Genomic DNA, 19,931 nt, shown 5'->3' with positions numbered 1-19,931 from the left:
AAGCTGTGTTTGCTTTCATTCGGGGGATATATTTCAAACGCAGCGGGCCATCTCGTTAGTGCTGGAGAGTGTCCGATGCTCAGGTCATAAATCACAGCACAGCGCGTGGCACACTCAGGCCAGAGGCGAGGTCCTTTGTTATTTCAAATGTAGGGCAGGTGATTATAAAAAAAGGGGCAGGGTCTCTCTTTTTTTAATGCCAAGCAGAAAACCTAGGTGATGTGGAAATAATTTCTTATGAGTAAATGATGTTTACCTTAAACTGCTGCTCGTAATTCACCAGGCTGCCACTGGTCGATTACACCCACAAATAAGTCAGGTGAAAGGACAGCCGTGAAAAATGTAGAGAGAGGGATGTGAGGGACCAGGATGGAAACTGGGTCAGTGCTCAGAAATGGGCCACGCAGACAACTAGACTTCTGACATTCCTGAATTTCTATTTTTATCCAAACAATATAGTTAATAGAGATTGTATCTATTTTCAAACTCACTCGAAATTTAAACGTTTGCAATGGTGAACTAAATTCAACATGTTTGTTCTTCTGATTAATCTACTCTTGGCAAGGAATCACTTCCTGTTTTCAAACAAGAAAAGTCAAACCAGCAAAAAGGCAAGACAAAGTAAATGAAACAAAAACTAAATGAAAAGAAATGCATTTAAAATACCTTTTTGAAAAACTCAATTTTTAATGTAAAATTCTTCCTAAAACACCTATGTTTGGATGATTTCAGTGTGTCAGAAATATATAAAATGCATGTTCCTCATAATACACATAATATTAGAGTGGATGAAAAAGAGCTTGGTGTGAATAACTCTTTGAACGCTTTGAAGTGCAAAGTAAATGCACTTGAGGGATGTCTCTGTGGGGATTTTTCAAATAAGGGTCAAAGGGAGAAGGGATCGATGGGCAAGATTATAAGATATTTATTTATATTTACTAATTTTAAACCATCTTAATAAAAAATGATACATAGAAAACTATCATGAATGAATATTTTCTAGTATGCAGATTCATACTAGAAAAATCCCACACAAGGGCCAATAAACTGCAGAAACTTTAATGCAATAATTTACAATCTACTGGGTAAAAACTAGCATCTTTTTTCTTTCAAAAAACAACAATAAAAAAGCAGCTCTCTTTTCTAATATTGCTTTACTTTGCTTACCAAGTATTTTGTTGCTTGTAGAAAGTAACTACTTTTAGAAGAATCATAAGAAATGGGCAGTATTTTTTAAAAAGGAGCCTCATATAAATCACCCCAAGTATCTTTCTTTTTTTTTTTACCTCTTACTTACTCTAGATCATGCTCAATACATCTATTATTTTCTATCCCCTTTTACAAAAATAGTACACGATATGGACATGAGAGATATATGTACACTGTGCCTGAGTTTACAGATAGGAGGCTCTGTGCACAGGACTTGGAGCAGAGTGAACATTTATTAATTATGTGTGATGATAAACACTGAAAAATTATACCTTTAGATTATAAAAACACAAGGATGGTAAGAGAGGGTGAAAGAATAAAAAATGTTTTAAAGGAAATAGTCAGTGATGCTTGAGTTAGAGGTGAAGGAAGAAGTGTAACAAAGCTATATTATATGAACACACAAAAATTCTCAAAGGGAATTTGCTAGAAACCTCAATTTCTGTGTATTTTATGCTATTCCATAAATTTCTCAGTTTTTGCTAAAAATAAAAGTCTCCTATGTCCTATGAATATTATTTTACATGCCACAGGTAGGTTATTTTCAAATTTCTTAATTTATAGAATACAAGAGGGTTTACAATCTGGGTGACCTGGTGGGTAAAGTGGCTTATATTCATCTCTTTGATATATGGTTAATACACAGATAAAATGGCTACTATTTGAATTGTTCAATAGAAGATTCATATATACTCAGTAATATAGCATCATGGATATAGGGTAATTTCAATACATTTTAGCAGTTTTGATATACTATGAGTAGATTCTGAATTAATTTTAAATTTGAGTACTCTCCCCTACTAAAGGATAGGGAAAATCCTGATCTAAGTATTTAAAACTCAAATTGTCTATAAATGTTGTTAAAAACAAAAGTATTAGTGACAAAGCATTGATATCATCATGCATAGAATATCTAAAAAGCAGCAGAATAACCAAATAGAAAAATGGGTAAATGAGATTTAAAAAAATGATGATCGACGTTAGTAATAAACAGGAAAGTGATAATTAGAAATACAATGAGATATTATTTAATCCCCCAAATGAACGAAAGTTAAGAATCTGACAACTCTGACTTCAGTGAGGAAATTTATACTCTGATAGTAGATTTTACAACTTGTAAAACAATTTGGTATTCTTTTAAGGATATAATCATGCGCATTTCCTACAGCCCAGCAATCTCACATTGAGCTGTATAACCTAGGAATACTCCATATATGTCATGTTCACTAGAAGATTTGTGCCCACATTTTCATTGCAGCATTGTGAAAGTAAAAGGTAGAAACAAGCTCTTAGGATGGATATTTTGATATAGTCATACAGTGAAATATTTTACAGCAAGGAAAATGAATAGACTACAATTGCATGCAACAAAAAGGATACATTTTAGAAACAAAGCATTCAATACATTAAAGGAAGTTGCAGGAAACTATAGCATGACACAATTGTATTAAAATTTAAAAAAAATAAATCCAATATTGCTGAGTGAAAAATGCATGCATACAAAAAATTGAATGTGTTTAGAAAAAAGCATAGATATGATAAGCACAAAGTGTAAAAAAATGGTTGGATCTGTTGGAGTATGAAATAGATGAGAATCATACAGGTAGCAAGCAGATCATACAATATAAATAATACTTCACTGGTATTGTAATATTATAGTTTATTATGGGTAGTTTTCATTGTATTATCTTTTAAAGATATTTTATGTAATTGAATATACAATAAGTACTACATAATCAAACATAATTAGGAGTTGATAAGAGGAAAATCATTACTTAAAACTAATATAACTACTACTCACAAATAAACATTGTGCAATTGATAAATATATTTGAAATCTGAATAATATTGAACTAGATTAGTCAAAACTACTGCATACTATAAATAGTCACAGGTCAGTGTATATGTGTTTGTTTTATTTTCCCCTTGAATCCATAAGTACATTTATGGCAAACCAGCATACATTTCCTTAATGCAGGGTCATTATCATCTTTACATTAATTAATCATGTGGCCAGAAGTACAGTTTAAATGAATCATCTAAGATGGCTTCAGACAAACGTGTCTACATTGTATAGTATATATGAGGTCTGTCCAGAAGGTATCCAGCCATTTCAATAAATGTAATATGAAAAATAGACATTTATTGAGAAAGATACAAGAAACATTGTACCTAGGACAATGATGTCTCATCCCCCTTTAAAGAATGTACCTTGGGAACTCGCACAGTTCTCCTAGTTGCCATTAGCTGCCCAGTTGTATTTTCCTGAATCTCATCGATAGCCTGAAATCTCTTCCCTTGCAAAGGTGGTTTTAGTTTGGGGAAAAGCCGGAAGTCGCAGAGCGTCAAATCTGGGTTGTAGGGCTGTGTCACCTGGCTGATTTGATGCTTCACCATCCAGCCCAGCTCATCCCTAAGCTGCGTATAGCCTGGTGAGCGAACCAGGTGAAAGCAGCAGTAAATTCTTCACGGAATTGTGAAAAATAATAAATTATTATTTTAAGCCACTCGGTTTTGGGTTGGTTTGTTATGTGGACACATAACTTAATCCCCAAAGAAGGCTGAATTTCACCAAAAAAGAAAGAAGGAAGAATTTATGAAATCATGAACCTCCTAAGAACCGCTGAACCTTCCTTTACTTTCTGATATATGTACTTTGACCAGCTATTTAGATGACAAGGGACATCTGATTATGCATACTTTGGTATTTAAAAGTGAATAAATATTTAATTCAGCATTCTTTGTAGGGTAAAATTCCAGCAACTTTCCCCCTGCCAAATGGGGAACAGGTGCTTTGGGGCTCCTTTTGTAGTAACTAAACAAACAGATGAGTGTTGAAGAGTCTCTGCTATATCCTATTGGTTGGAAATAAGTCACAGGTCTCATCCATGCTCTGGGGGTGAGAATTATCCAGGCTGATTATACAGGCTGATTGTCATAAACAGAAGGGGTGGGGGTCACCCGCCACTTTAGTTTCTGTCTGCCACAGTTGGAGAGGTTGCAATCTCTAATTCAGACAAATATTTATGTACATATACATATATATTTATATTCACATATATGTTTATTGAATAATGGTAAGTGCTATGGTAAAAATATCCTAGGTTTGAAAAGAGGCATAATTAGAAAACAACTATAACATTAATGGAAACAGTACCCAGGGAAGGCTAGTGGCATTTCAGTTAAGACCTGATGTGAGGGTGAAAACCATGTGGATTCCGAGGAAAAAGCAGTCCAAGGCTAAATGAAGTGCAAAGGTACTGAGGTAGGTGTACTAAACATGCTCCCAGCAAAGTGCACATGTCTGAAATTGGGTAAGCAAGAGGAAAATCGTAGAAAATGTGTTCAGAGCAGTAATGGGCATTAGTTGACTTTCATTTGATAAAACAAGAGTATCTTTGATGAGCCTGGCCTAATCAGGTGAAAACCCTTAAAGGAGGGACTGAGACCTCCCTGAAGCTCTCCTTGTTGGCTTGATGAACTAAACAGCCAAGTTGAGGAAGTGGGGTGGGGACCTGCAGGCAGCTTCTGGGACCAAAAGCCAACAAAAAGCTGGGGCCGAAAGTCCTAGAGCTGCAAGGAAATGAATTCTGTCAACAACCTGAGTGAGCTAGGAAGTGGAATTTTCCATAGTTGAGCCTCCAAATGGGAATATAATCTGGCCAATATCTTAAATGCAGCCTTTTGAGATCTGAACAGAGTATCAAGCAAAAATTTGCCTGACCTTGCTCCGTTTTTTCTGGAACAGGCATTCCGTAAGTGTTGAATAAACGTTTCTGCCTGCCATTTAAAGCAAGGCAAGTTGGTTCTAACTTCAGAAGGCCCTTATTTATCTGATCTTAGGACCCGCACTTCGGGCTGTTATTACTAGTGCATCTCATCACTTAACCAGTCTGTGGTCAGCCCTGCTTCTGGGCTTTTCACTGTATTCTCCCTTCTGTAAAGTGCTCTCCACTGACCGCTCCACTTGCCCAAATTCCACCCGCCTCTGTGCACATCTTCAGCAGAAACAAGTTGCTCTACCATTTAGGAGTGATGGGCTTCCAGTATACTAATTTAAATTTGGACACTAATAAGGAAATATCCCCCAGTTTATATTTGGATTGCTTTTAATGTACTATCTCAAAAGATTATTTTAAATGTGTGTGTAGTTTTTTAATGTATGTGTGTATATAGTAATATAATTATTATTAGTAATACTACTTACGTGGCAGATATTAGGTTAGGTTATATAGATTTTATCTTCTTTACCCTTTGAATATTAAAACAGCTCCCATAAGGTTTTTATTCTCCTTTTTAGTGAGGGAACTAAACTAAGGAAACTAAGGTGTGGTTATTTTCGGTAACTTCTCCAAGGCAAGACAAGCGATTAGCAAAGCTAAGAAAGGCATTTAGGCTTGTGTATCTTCAAAGGCAATGCTTTTTCCAGTACCCGAAATTATCTTCTCCATTAAATAAAAAAAAATATGAAACAAAAAGCACATAGTAGCAAAACATGCAAACAAATATTTCCCATTATCTTATATACCTATATACTTATTAAAACTAGCTATTTATCTTTGATCTTGCCATCTTCTCTTTAAAGGTTCATCAGGTTATGCATTTTTAAAACTACTCTTCTTAGAAAATCAGAGCAACACAGAGTCACAGGTGCATCTTAGAAAGAAAGAAAAACTTGTGCCTGAGCTAGCACAAAAACCAAACCAAAACCAAACATGTATGTGAGTGAGAAATAAGTGAATGAAAGGAGTAAGGGATTCTTTTTCTGTCAAATTTCTTATGAACAAAAAAGCAAGTTTAAAAAAGGTATATGAGTTACCGGTTAAAACATTGATGTACCTGTCTAAAGATAAATGTACAAAGGCATGGATTAATCATTGCACACACTCAAAGGACAACTGTGCACTTGTTTAGCAGTAAATTCGGTTTATAAATAGCAAGAGAACAACACCCTTTCTTACTATTATTGTGGATATATGCTAAAGGGAATAAAACTTTTGCATACAGGTCACAGGATCAAATTCAGTTTATACTTTCTTTTGACTCAGAATTGTAACTAGTTAAGAGTTGTTTTATATTATAAGTAAAAAATTATTTAAGGCCAATTTTCTAGTCTGTGTGTGCTCATGAGTATGTTTTAAGCTCTAAGTGTAGCCAACAGTATGCTTGCTTAGTGTAGAACAACTGGTATCATTCAAACATATAAAAATTGACTTATATCATAAAGCAACATGACAGAAAAACTCCAACAAACCTTCCAGATAGAGAAGAATCACAGGGTTGATGTTGCCAATATGTAAAATATTGATTTAGAAAAAAAAGGGGAATAATGGTTCCAATGACATTGATGTTAATGATAGCATCAAAGAAAAATGACAAGAACATTGTGTCCTTGTAGTATTATTACTCCTAGTCAGTCAGCCCTGATACGTACTGAAGTCACTGAGGTAATTGATTAAGTTTTTATACAAGTTGTGCAGGGCAAAGAACAATTTTATGAAATTATTATATATGGCAAAGATTTACATAAAATTCTAAGAAATAAAATGTGAGGAAAATACAAATTTGAAGTTCACAATTAAGAAATAAGACTTGGAAACTGGTTGTAAATTTAAAATTCTTAACCATTAAAAAGAAGTGGAAGAAAAGGCTGCTTCACAGGTTAAAATGCTACTTGCTTACCCACTGTTTGCCACAGGGTTATTAACTTCTGGTCAGAGGACACTTGGTCATTTTTAACCATGGGAATCCAATGGTGAGTAATAATTTTACTAGTATTAGTAGCAATGATAGTTGTACTATAAACAATGATAGTAATTAAAATGGATCAAGTGTTTCTTATGTTCTATTGTTTGTGTTTTTTAATTTTTCCAAAAACCATGTGAAGTAGGTACTATTCTTGCACCATTTTAAGGAAAAGTTTTAGTGGTGAATCACAGGCAATGTCTAATCTTGAATACTTGGCCATGCGTGTGCTCGGACAAACAATAACATTTTCCAGGAAGAATAGGTAAGCAGCCTGCAACATTTTTGCCCTGGTGTCTTCCCCTCCTTGAATCATAAACCAATGATAATTCAGAGGTAAGTTATTCAAATCATTAGTCTTTTAATAATTTTTTGTGGTTAAATTGGTAAGGTTTTTTATCTTAGCTCTTCATATTTTTAACGTGTTTTTGCTCTGTTGCAGTTGTAATTTCATTTAACACTTGAGGTAAGTAAATATTGCTATCATGGCCTGGAACGAAATGTTGCTGGATGATTAAGAGCTACAGCATCAGACTGCCTGAATTTCTATCCTGATTTGTTCACCTATTAGCTATGTTAATCCAAACAAACTGTTTAGTCTTTCTGTAACTCAAGTTTTTCATGATAAAAATAATAATAATAGTAACTACATCATGAGTTACAGTGATATGAGGACTAAATGGAATATTACAAGCAACTCATTAAGAGCATAGTAAAAGCTCAATGCCTATTAGCTCTCATCAAACCGGTTTTACAGGTAAAGAAATTGAGGCACAGGGTCCAGTGTCACAGAGTCAGTGTCAAACTAAGAATTAATCATGACGACTTTTAGTTCAACATTGTTTCTCCTCCACAACCCCCACTCCCCAGACTTGACTGCTGGATCCCAAAGCAAGCTGTAGATTCAGTCCAAGGGATCTTTAAGTAATAATAATGATAGCTAACATTTCCTGAGCATGTCCTGTGTGCTAAGTACTGTGTTAAATCTCTTAAATAGAGTATATCATTTAATCCTCAAAAATTTATTAGATAGCCATTATTATTTCATCCATTTACAGAGGAGGAAGGCAAAGCTAAGAATATTTAAGTGATCAATTAACTGCCCCAATATACACGGCTAATTAAGTTCCTAAGCCAGAAGTCAAATTTAGGCATTGTAGTTTCAAAGCTCAAGTTTTACCCATTCACTTTCACCTATATAATTTACTGACTAAATAAGTAAGTGGACCGTAATTCCCACTAGATATTATCATATTCAAAAGTCAGACACACTAGACTGCCTTCCACTATCCTATCATCAAAGAAATCCAAATATAATGTGTTTTTCTAAGCACACATTCCCTTTTATATCAAGAACAACTTAAAGAAACATTCTCCATTTGCTTTTAGAGCAGTTAGATGAACTCCCACAAAATAGACAAAAACATTGTTGAATGAACAATTAAATACGCAAGACATATATAATCCTGCTGTAGGAAGCAAATGACTTACCTCAAAAGCAAATGACAAGGACGGGAGGAGAGGCTTCAGATGACCAAATCGGCACAGCATCAGAAACACCAAGCAACGGCATGTTTCCACAACAGCTGCGTGAGGTCTGAAATCAGTGTCAATAACATGTATTAGCTTTAAATCTGCTCTTTACCTGTTTACCTGTTATAATTAATATGGTAATACACATTTGTTTTCAAGAAATTCATAATATTTCAATATATTTGAAGAGCATGTGCCTCTGAAGCTGTTTGAAAAAAGCCATCAAACTAAGAAATAAAATATATCTTTTAAAGAAAACCTGGTCTTTTAAAGAAAATGCATGTCTTAGGTAGGGCGTGATGAGTTAGGGTGAAGCATACTCTCAGCTAATAAATAAAATATTAGACAACTTAATTTTGGGGGTTTAAAGTAAATGATACTTCCCTCACTCAATACCTTTATCTTTATACTTCAATCACTTAAAAAGTGACTTGTTAGGAGGACTGATATAGTTAAGTGTTCTAAAATAATGAACAGTCAAAATCTGAAACACTAAGAATATAAAATCTGTGTAGTTACGTCTTATTTGATGGGTAGCATAAATACAGACTTTCTTAATTATTTTTCTATGAATATTTTCTGTATATATATTATCTCTAAAATATATGAAATGTTTCTTTATGTATTTGAAATTGAGTTGAACGTTGCACACAGGCATTTATTGATTGTCTTAAAATGATAGTAAAAAAGGGCTACTTTATCAGCTTAAATTAACTTCATATGATAGTTACCTAACACTGGGAAAATTAAATATTTTTGTAAAAGACAAGTGAATTTTCTAACTAAAATGTTCTTGAGTTAATGTCATCATAAATAGATTTAGTTTAGAAAATAGGTATATTGAAAAAAGTGGGAAAAATATAAAGCAGTACATTTTTTAATGTAAAACTTTCTTCTACTGTTTACTGACTCATTGTTTCTGTAAAATTGAACGTAACAACATTATAGTACCAAAAAAGTACACATTTTTAAACTCAATAGAGACAGAATAATAGTTTCTGACTTGTTTGCATTCAAGTAATGTGATTAATTTTGGGGACAAATATTAACAAAGCTTTCCTCTTGTAACATAATGTTATATTTTATTACTATAAATTATTAAGAATAATACCTGAGTAATTTTCCATTTAAAAAAGAAAACAAAGAGGTGAGGGGATTAAGAAGTACAAACAGTTGTTATAGAATAGCCATGGGGATGTGAACTGTAGTACAGGAAATGGAGCAGCCATAGGACCTGCGCATGACCCATGGGCATGAACACTGGGGGGAGGGTTGCTTGATGGAGTGGGTGGTACTGGGGGGAGGAGGGGCAAAGGGGGAAATCAGGACAGCTGTAATAGCATAATCAATAAAATATAATAAAAAAGAAAAACAAAACAGAATAAGATTTAAAACACATAGAGTTTTTTGTTATTTTTATTAAATGTTTTACCTTTTAAACTTTTGTATTATGAAATGAAACATACACATAGAGAAGTATACAAAACAAAAATATGCAGCGTGGTGATTTTCAACCAATAAGCAACCGTGTAACTATTGCCCAATGTCAGCATCCCCAAAGATACCTCTTACCTCCTCAACATTTTCACTCTCCCACCCTGGTGTGAACAGGAATCAACTCCCCAACGTTAGTGGTATGATTACCCTTTCTTGCTCATTTTGAAAAGAATATTTTACTACATTAGCATAAATTTCTAAAAACTAGTCTATAGATTATACTATATGCACTTTTTTGTATCTACCATCTTTCACTCAATGTTAGTGAGATAGATTTATGATGCTCTATGTAGTAGGGGTTCATTCTTTCCCTCTTGTGTAGTATTCCATTGTGTGGATATACAATATGTGTGCATCCATTCACCTCATTAAAGCATTTGATGTTGGCCATATTTGTTTATTATAAACAATGTTGTCTGCACATTTCCTTACATGCCTTTACATACATTGTTTAGTATAGAACAAGGAATGAAATCCTGGGTTACAGGGGTTATATATGCTAAATATATGTTAAATTTATGTTAGAAAAATTCTCAGTTTTTCAAATTATCACAATATAAATTCTTTTGTTCAGTTTGTGAGCATTCTAACAGCTGCTATTATCAATCCTTTTAATTTTAGTCATTGGGATATAAGTTCTTAGCTACTTCTAAAATTTGCCAATAATGTCTCCTAACTTGGTTTTATTTTTTTTACTGTCTCAAAGAAAGTGAATTTTTAAAAAACTGGCTTTCTTACTATTATGATAGTCTAATTCATCAATTTTATCTTTATGATTAGGAATTTTTTTACACCATTAAAAATATTTTTATGCACTCCAAAGTTATAGAGATACATTACTAGGCTATCTGCTAGAATCCATATTGGTTTTCCTTTTCCTTTTCAAGTTATAATCTCTTGACCCCAGAACTAATTTTCATGGTGCAAAATATTTGTCAAGTTTATTTTTCTTATTCCTATGTAGAAATCCAATTTTTCCAAGACCATTTATTGAAGAGCCAATCTTTTCCCATAGCTCTGTGGGGACACTTTTGTCACAAATCAAGTTTAAATATAAGCATAAATCTCTTTCTAGGTTTTTCTCTTCTAATTTTTGTGCCAATAAAACATGTCTAATTACTGTAGTTTTAAAATAAATCTTGATGGCAAGTTATGCAATTCCTGCCATTTTTCTAAACCTCAAGTCTGTGTTGGCTATTGAGCTATCTACATATATTTTAGAAAGAGCTTGTCAAATCTAGGAGGAAACCTTGCACAATTTCAATTCAGATTGCTTAAACATGTAAATCAATTTGCTAAGTATTGTAATCTTTACAATACTGAGCATTCCAATTTATGAATATAGTTATCTACTTACTTAGTTCTTTACTTTTCATAATATTTCAAAAGTTTTATGGTGTTTTAAAAGATATTTTATACTCATTTTTTTTAGGATTTTATTTTGATATTTGATGCTATTACTTATACAGTCATGCATAATGACATTTCAGTCAACATGTAGGATGGTGATAGTTCCACAAAATTATAATGGGGCTGAAAAATTCCTGTTGCCTAAGGAGTCTTCGGCCTGGTAAGTTTGTACTGCAGTGCATTACTGTTCTGTGCTGGTGTTAGTCTACCAGTAGTAAAGCTATGGGCTAGAAAAGCCTAGGGGCTCCCGCCTTCTCCTGGTGAGTTTTTCACAGACACCCTCCTTTCAAAATCAATGTTGCTGCTGAATGGACCCTGCTGATTCTAACTTTGCAAAACACCCTTCAGCAATAACCACTAGCAACCCTTGGCTTACATGCAGGTCCTGGAGTGTACAAGGCACACAAGGAGGTCTTACTTGGGCTCAGAGAGAAAGAGATAGACAGAGGCACAGAGATGTAAAGGCAGGGAGGGATGGGGGGATAGGGCGGGGGGTGGGGAGTGGAGAGGAAGAGAAGAGGGGAAGAGAGAGAGAGAGGCAGACAGACAGATATGGGCCTGGGATCCTGCTTTTATTGGGGTCAAGGGTTGGGCCTAGTGTTTCATGGGCTTACTCATTTTAGGCAAATTTAAAGTGTGGAAAGAGAAAAAAAAAGTAGCCAAATGGTCAGTTATCCAAATCAACCAGGATCTCTGAAACAAAGGAGCCTCAGTGGCGGGGGGCGGGGTGGGGAGGTGGCCACCTGGCTCTTTATGTAGCAAGATGTGGCTGTCAAGGTGACTATTCTAGATAGCCTGCCTTAAAGTTGATGCTGATAAAATAAAAACTGAACTTGAGCACTTTCTCTGTACAAAGGAAAAATCAACTGTCCAGGCTTACACTACACTTAATTAGTCACATGTTTGTGGTCAGCTGGTGTAAACAAACCTACTATGTGGCCAGTATTATAAAAGCACAGCACATAAAATTATAGTAACAGAATAAACCATCGTTTGTGTAAATACACTCCATGATGTTGACACAAAGACAAAGTTGCCTAATGATGCATTTCTCAGAATGTATCTCAGAATGAGTTCCTCAATAAGGCCCAAGGCATTTTGGACTTTTAAATAATTATATACAGTAAGAATAATTGGATAATTGTGGTAAAATTGATAGCTTTCTTATCTGGTCTTTTATCTGTATCTGTAGAGGCAAAATAAATCTTCATAAGAAAATGGATTTAGGGAAATGCAAATTAAAATTACAATGAATGACAACCTCACACCTGATGGAATGGCTATTATTAACAAGAGCAGTAATAAGTGTTGGAAAGGTTGTGGAGAAAAAAGGAACCCTCATTCATTGCTGGTGGAAATGTAAACTTGTAGAGCCACTACGGAAAACAGTATAGCAGTTCCTCAAAAAATTAAGAATAGAGTTAACATATGACCCAGCAGTCCCTCTTCTGGGTATCTACCAAAAACGTTTATTCAAAAGATATATGCATCCCTATGTTTATTGCAGCAGTACTTAATTATGGCCAAAACATGGAAACACCAAAGTGCTCTTCGATAGAGTAATGGATAAAGAAGATCTGGTACTACGGATCACTATTCAGCCATAAGAAAAGATGAAATACTGCCATTTGTGACAACATGGGTGAATGCTGAGAACATTATGCTAAGTGAAGTAAGTCAGGCAGAAAGAGCTAAGACCCATATGATTTCACTCATACGTGGGAATAAAACTGAAACCCATGGACACAGACAACAGCATGGTGGTTACCAGAGGGAAAGGGGTTGACAGGCTAGTAAAGGGTAAAGGGGCCAAATATATGGTGACTGAAGATAGTTTGACTTCGGGTGTTGGGCAGACAATACAACATATAGATTATGTATCATAGAAATGCATGCTTGAAACCTGTATGATCTTATTAACCAATGTCACCTCAATAAACAAAAAATCAAAGATCATTAAAGGACCTATGTAGTTCTTTCAATAAAACCTACAATTTGAAGAAAAATGATACTATACTATTGCTATTGGCTAACTGCTAATTCTATTAAGTGCATACAAAAAATAGAATTGTGATGTTTAATAGAATTGCGATTCTTCGGATGTGAGTAATTATTTCAGGTTGACTTGAGACTCATTTTTCCATTTTCTCATTTTATGGCTCAGTATTTATATACTTTACTTCTAGTGTAGAAAAGTACGGAGAGAGAGCCAAACAAAATGAATGATAAAATAAACACCAGTTTTAATGTATTGAAGGAAAAAGGTTTAAAATTCTATGCATTATTTACATATGACTATGTGAAATGTGTCGGCTGCATCGTTCTTTACCGAATGTTTATAGAGAATGCATATTATAAACAGTTTCATTAACTAGAGAGGTCATGTGAACCTGGATCTTGAAACTCCAAAATCTTTTGCTGTTCCAGAACATCCATTAAGCTATCCTTGGGAAAGTGAATACATTCGATATAAGTTAAATGTTTGTTTTCTGGACTATTATATTTAACATTTACTGAAACTAATGATTATTGGTTACCAACCTAAAAAACAATAACACTACAACAAAGATAAGATTGTGAGAATGACTAAGCTTTTTTGCGATTTTTCACAGTTATAATATATGTAAATTTTGTAATTTGTAAATTCTTGGTCACATTGCTTGGATTTGTGTTTTATTCTGTCTTTTATTTTCTATCTGTCTGACCTTGTTAATCTGTAAAATGGGCTTTATAGTAATTATTATCTCAGAGTATTGTTATAAGCATGAATAACATTCCATGGTACATATTAAATATATAAATATTGGTATTAGTATTAATGTTAATAATTGATAAATATTGAACTGTAATATTTGAATATATACTTTATGCCAAAAAAGCAATTTAAAATTGTTCAGTGTATTTTGTGGCCAGGGTAGTATTTAAAACAGGATTCCTTAAATAAAATGCTATGTGAGGGTAAAGAACATAAACTTTAAATATATACACATTCAGACATATTATGAACTATGAAATGGCAAAAGAAAAACCCTCAAAATATGTTTTATATTTTATTAAGTACTCAGAGTTATGGTCTATGTTTTGCCAAATTAATCATTATATTTATAGGTTTTTAAAATAAACTTGAAAATCCTAACTTTCATTTAAAAGACTTAGATTTAAAATCCACCCTTGATATAAAATCAGATATACTGCTACTATGTTTCATTTAAAATAAAGGTGTGAAATTATAGTTTCAACTTTATTTTTTCAATAACAAATGTTAGGTGAATAACAACATTTTACATATATTTTAAAAACTACTTTATAAACTTATATAAAATGAAAGAATTTCACATCTTGCCTTTGATCCAGAAGAAATCCAATGGAGGTCAAGGTCAGGATAATGAAGCAAACCCTCAGAAGGAGAGTGAACTGTGACAGTTCCTGTCAAACAAGTACACAGACCCACAGATGTTTCAGGAAAGTTATCCGAAGGTGCATTAGAATTAAAGCTGACATGAAAAACAGCCCCAAATTACATTTTGTATTATACTGTCACTGACCTTTTTCAAAGAGGTTGACATTTTCAAAAAAGGACATTTCGATTTTCCTAATGTCATTTATTTATCTTGTGAGACACTTGCAGAATGAATTAGACAATTTCACAATGATATTTTACTGACTGGTTTTTTCTAGAATTCTCTTTTTAAGTTTGACTTTTATAATTCTTTGAAGTACCTATGCCCTCATGTATGGAGAGATCACTTAGATTTTTGTGAATAAATACCACATTCCGAGAGCTATTTTTAATATGACCAGTTCTTTGTGGTTTCAAACACAAAGCTGTCTTTAATACAGAAAATATTCAAAGGAGAATGCATTTATGAGTGTGAACACATATATGAACGAGTATTCACACACATTCATATTTGATGAAATCTATATGTTTATATGTAGTATCAAAGGCATTACCTTTTGAATTATAGTGACATCAGTTTTGTCATAGTTATAAATACATTGTACATTTTGTTCACATGTCAAAAATAATAATAGCGTTTCATTGGGTTTATCCTTATTTCATACCATCCAATGTTGGTATATATTTCAGGAAAACATTGCTGGCCTAAAATGCTAAAATGAAATTATTTTTTAATTTTACCTTTGGATGTATTTTATAATACATGATTTCAAAAAAGAATAAAAGTGGAAGACCATAACCATAAAAAGCTTTGTTAAGCAAGGGATTCTTTTCCTTCCTTTAAAGTGATCTTTAAAATGCCAAGTAGTTGGGTAGCTCTGACTTCCACAGGCCTCCCAGTGCAGGTATATGCCTGGAGGATGCTACCTGTCTGCAATTTTTTTAAAGAAGATGGGAAAAGAAATACTCTGGAAGTGACATTAACCATATAGAAACTCTAGAATTACATGTTTGACACAGTGCTGCTTAAACAACCAATGAACTTTGTTCACAGATACAAAGTAGAAAGCTTTTTCTTCTGGAAAGGGAATATGACCCTCTTACCATTCTGTGGCAAAACTCTGGTGGTCAACGTCTCTACTTTTCATATTTCCCTACCTGATACATTTCACAGCAGAAACTATCAGCCCCATATGCTGTGGCTTAAAATAATCATATGCATCTATGTAAAAATTATTTTTATTAGACTTTGTGTATTGTCAAAGATGATTTGATAATATTTTCCATGATTTTATTCTAAGGATGAAAAAAAAGGTATGGATTTTGCTATTATAACAAGGTGGTTTATTTTTAAGAATTTCTCTAAACAGTGTCTGAGAAGGAGTACTAAAGTCACTATTTTGATTCAAAATGCTCAGATTCCCAAACATCTTTAAGATGAGGCCAGAATGATCTAACACTTAAACATTTGTAACGTCTGAGAAGGCAGCAGATGGGGTTTGCTGGACACCTGCCGGGCTGCCTTATCACCCCTAGGACTGCGGGCTCCGCCTTCCAGATGTCTTGAGCTGCTGGTTTAGTTATGCTGAAACTAGTGTTTGAAGATGCTTCCCAGTCTTACCGCTTAGACACCGGAACAGAACCCTAGGTGATATCATAATGCAATTTGTAATTCTATGTGGCTCTCAAGACTTTATCTTGAAATAAGATCTTGCTCTTTAAAAATTTTGTCAATATTGACTATGCTCTCTTTTTCTAAATCTTCAAAACTCCCTAGGTGGTTACTATTGAAGCATTAAAAAAAGACATATGATTAGAATGAACAGTTTTTAGAATTCAAACAGGAAGGAAACAAAATAAATATTTCAAAGGTGAAAATATATCAGCTAAAATGTATAATGAATATATAGTTCAGAAGCATTAAATTGATACAGAATTTGTGCATTTGTACAAATTTTGTAAGAAATAGAACCAAAAAATAAAAACTTTAACCAAATACTTAGAGAATACGGTTACAATTATATTTTAAACTATGACTACACCCTACTAAAAAATGAATGTACACCCAACACAATAGAGAAGCAAGAGCTGGTTTATGCTCCCACTTGAAAAAAAGAAAAAAAAACAGAACACAACAATATACATCAACCAATTGTTTTTAAGACATTGGACATAAGGCAACAGAGGTTGGTGGTTCTCTGAAAATGGATATAAATGACATGACCCCTGCTATTGCCATATCCTAATACCTTGACAGTTTCTAGGCTGCAATTCAGAGGCTACCCATAGAAGTATAAGCCCTACACCCTCCTATTATTTCCCAAAATAAAAAAAGAGAAAAAGGAGAGATTAGAAGACAGTATCAGAGAGACAAACCTCTTTTTCATGAGTATTACTTTTAATAAAGAAATATGACTCCCAGGAATTATGTATTTAGATTTGGAGTTTCCAAAGCTGAAATAAAATATCTAATTGTTACATATTTTGAGAAATCAAAATAAGATCATAATTTAAATGATAAGCATTTTAGGGTTGATTGTGTTTGTTTTATAATAACTTTTAAAAAAATTATTGTTCATTGATTCTAGAGAGAGAGAGAGAGAGAGAAGAGAGGAGGGGAGAGAGAGACATCCATTTGTTGTTCCACTAATTTATGTGCTCATTGGTTGATTCTTGTGTGTGCCTTAACCAGGGATGGAACCACAACCTTGGTGTATCAGGATGACGCTCTAACCGACTGAACTCTAACCACGTGGGCCTGTAGGGCACCAACCATGTTTGGGGATAGTATTAATAACACGGAGATATATTTCATTCCACAATTAATATTTCATTCTTTGATGTATATGACATTTTTAATGTTCACTTTCCTACTTTATTAGTTTTCAATGTAGTGGAAAAATTACAGTTTTCATTCGAACTCACCATGATCACTTTTCTGCAGTCTATGCTTATTAGTGTAGGTAACTTGTGCTAATATTCTTTCTTTGCTACACATTTATTCCATTTATTTTGTGGCTTTAAGTTATAATTGATGCTCATTTTGATTCACATTTCATTTTTTTCATATTATTTCAGTTACCACCTAAAAATTTGAGGAAATTAAATTAAATCCCAATGGGCTATACTGGAAGAAAACAGTATACAGAGGATATTGACTTGAGAGGTTTCACAAAGGACTAAATTGAATTTGCTCAAGTGACACTCTCTGTTATGAGAGTACAACTAAATACATTGATTTTTTTTTTCCAAAGGGTCCGTTAAAACAGGTCAACATGAAAACATTAGTTACAAAATTTCAGTGCCCATAATGTTTTACAGAGTACAACATCCAGGGGAATTTAAAACTATAAAACTCTGTTTCCAAATTTATATTGGATATTCTCAGATGCCTCATTAACTTTAAATATATCATGAAATAATCTGGTTAAAACATATCTGAAGTAACTTTGTTACACATTCTATTATAAGACACTATTTAATATTCAAACTGGTTTGAGAGTGTCTGTTATTTAAAAGGACAGCATTGCCTTTACAATATTACTTTGGAAACATATTTTCATTTCAAATGTGTATTCATGATATCACCCCATGAAGTAGACCCTGGCAGCTAAGGAATTGATTTCCCAAGCATTACTAAACCAAGATCAACATAAAAGTCTGTGGTTCATATCACTAAACCAAACAATATATATTTAAATGTATGCACTGCATGTTTCAGAAAGAAAGGAATGTGCCTTTTACACCTTTGTGGTAGCCATCAAATTGCTTTCTTGACTCCCAAAGTTATTTATACAAAACTCGCACACATAAAACAAGTGAGTATTCACCTACTCTGGTATATGCATAAACAGAAAGGGCTGTGGGACCACAGCATGTCCACAGTTACAAGTCAGCCACAACTTTTCTATGTGATTATTGGCTACAGCAAATCTGGAAAAAAAATATTGCTGTTGGATTTTAATGTCTTCATATGCCTTCAAACATCCCTGAGACTAGAAAGGGCACTATAGAATTGTGCAAATAAGCAATCTTTTTTCCTAGTTGCACAGCATGTTTTTAGCAAAGAAAAAACATGTGTGGGAAACAAGCAAATGCACCTTTTCAAAATGCATTTGTGTCAGGAATGAGGCTGTCTCCAACTCTAATTTCAGTTTGAAAAGGATTTCAACACTTGGTATTTCTCTTTGTCAATATATCGACATGAGTTTCTCATATAGTTTTGACTACAGATGAAAAATCCTGTGAAAACCATGCTATAAGTTACATATTTTAACATACATAGTGTCTGGCTACATTTTTACCCAGGAAGCACTCACGCTGGCCTAGACACTCAAATCTCTTGGTGAACTTATATTAAGGGTCTTTATTTCAATAACAAAATGGGTAAATTTCTATTTTTATTCCTACAAATCAGTATAATTTATTTTGGAATTTTATTTAGTGTCACTAAAATAAATACATCAAGTTGTAATTAGCATTGGTCAGTATCTCGAGCACTGGATACAGGGGTGGGCAAAAGTGGCTTAATAATAATAATAATGCAATAATTAAAATGATAAATAAACCACAAGAATAAACTGTGTTTTATGTACTCTCAACTACTTTCGCCCACCTCTGTATTTGGATGTAGATGATCTTGCTTTTCTTCTGTTTTCATTCAACTATCTAAACTCTATAATGTATATATATATAATTTAATCACAATTTAGGTGAACGAATTAAGATAACAAAGTAATTAGTGATGGGTTGATTAAGTAATACTTAAAGAGATGCTATGAGGCCTTAGTTAATTAATAATTCTAAACATTAGGGTAGTTTGATAGCTACATGTGCATAATTAAGAGTGATATAGTTCATACTCCTTTTAAGAAAGCTTTGCTCCTGAAATATATTCTTGGGTTCAAATTTTGTCTCTTCTGAAGCTAAAGCCAAATGAACAGGCCACATTGTGGTACTGGTTTCATTAGTTGTAGCACATGTATGAAAGAACAAACAGTAAGTCAGTATATTTCCTACCATTATATTCTCAAGACATTCTGATATTCTGCAGGGCAGTTTATATGTGGGTATTTTATAAATGTTTAAAGAATATTTTTTGAAAACAAGTTCAAATCACATATTTATGAATGAGAAT

At 33.5% G+C, this 19,931-nt stretch overlaps 1 protein-coding gene across 1 annotated transcript in view; it reads right to left on the bottom strand.

Moving 5' to 3' along the window:
- Positions 1 to 19,931, bottom strand: part of AGMO (alkylglycerol monooxygenase) — a 292,433-nt gene that overhangs the window by 124,174 nt on the left and 148,328 nt on the right. The window contains exons 11-12 of the mRNA XM_054564245.1: positions 14,738 to 14,820; positions 8,446 to 8,551 (exon numbers count right to left, since the gene is read on the bottom strand). Of these exons, the coding sequence (XP_054420220.1) occupies positions 8,446 to 8,551; positions 14,738 to 14,820 (189 nt within the window). The remainder of the gene's footprint in view (positions 1 to 8,445; positions 8,552 to 14,737; positions 14,821 to 19,931) is intronic.

The sequence above is a fragment of the Pteronotus mesoamericanus genome, unplaced genomic scaffold (assembly GCF_021234165.1).
Source record: "Pteronotus mesoamericanus isolate MK-2021 breed Mesoamerican mustached bat unplaced genomic scaffold, CSHL_Meso_final scaffold_85, whole genome shotgun sequence".
NCBI classification, from domain to species: Eukaryota; Metazoa; Chordata; class Mammalia; order Chiroptera; family Mormoopidae; genus Pteronotus; species Pteronotus mesoamericanus.
This window is presented reverse-complemented; position numbering and strand designations above follow the sequence as displayed.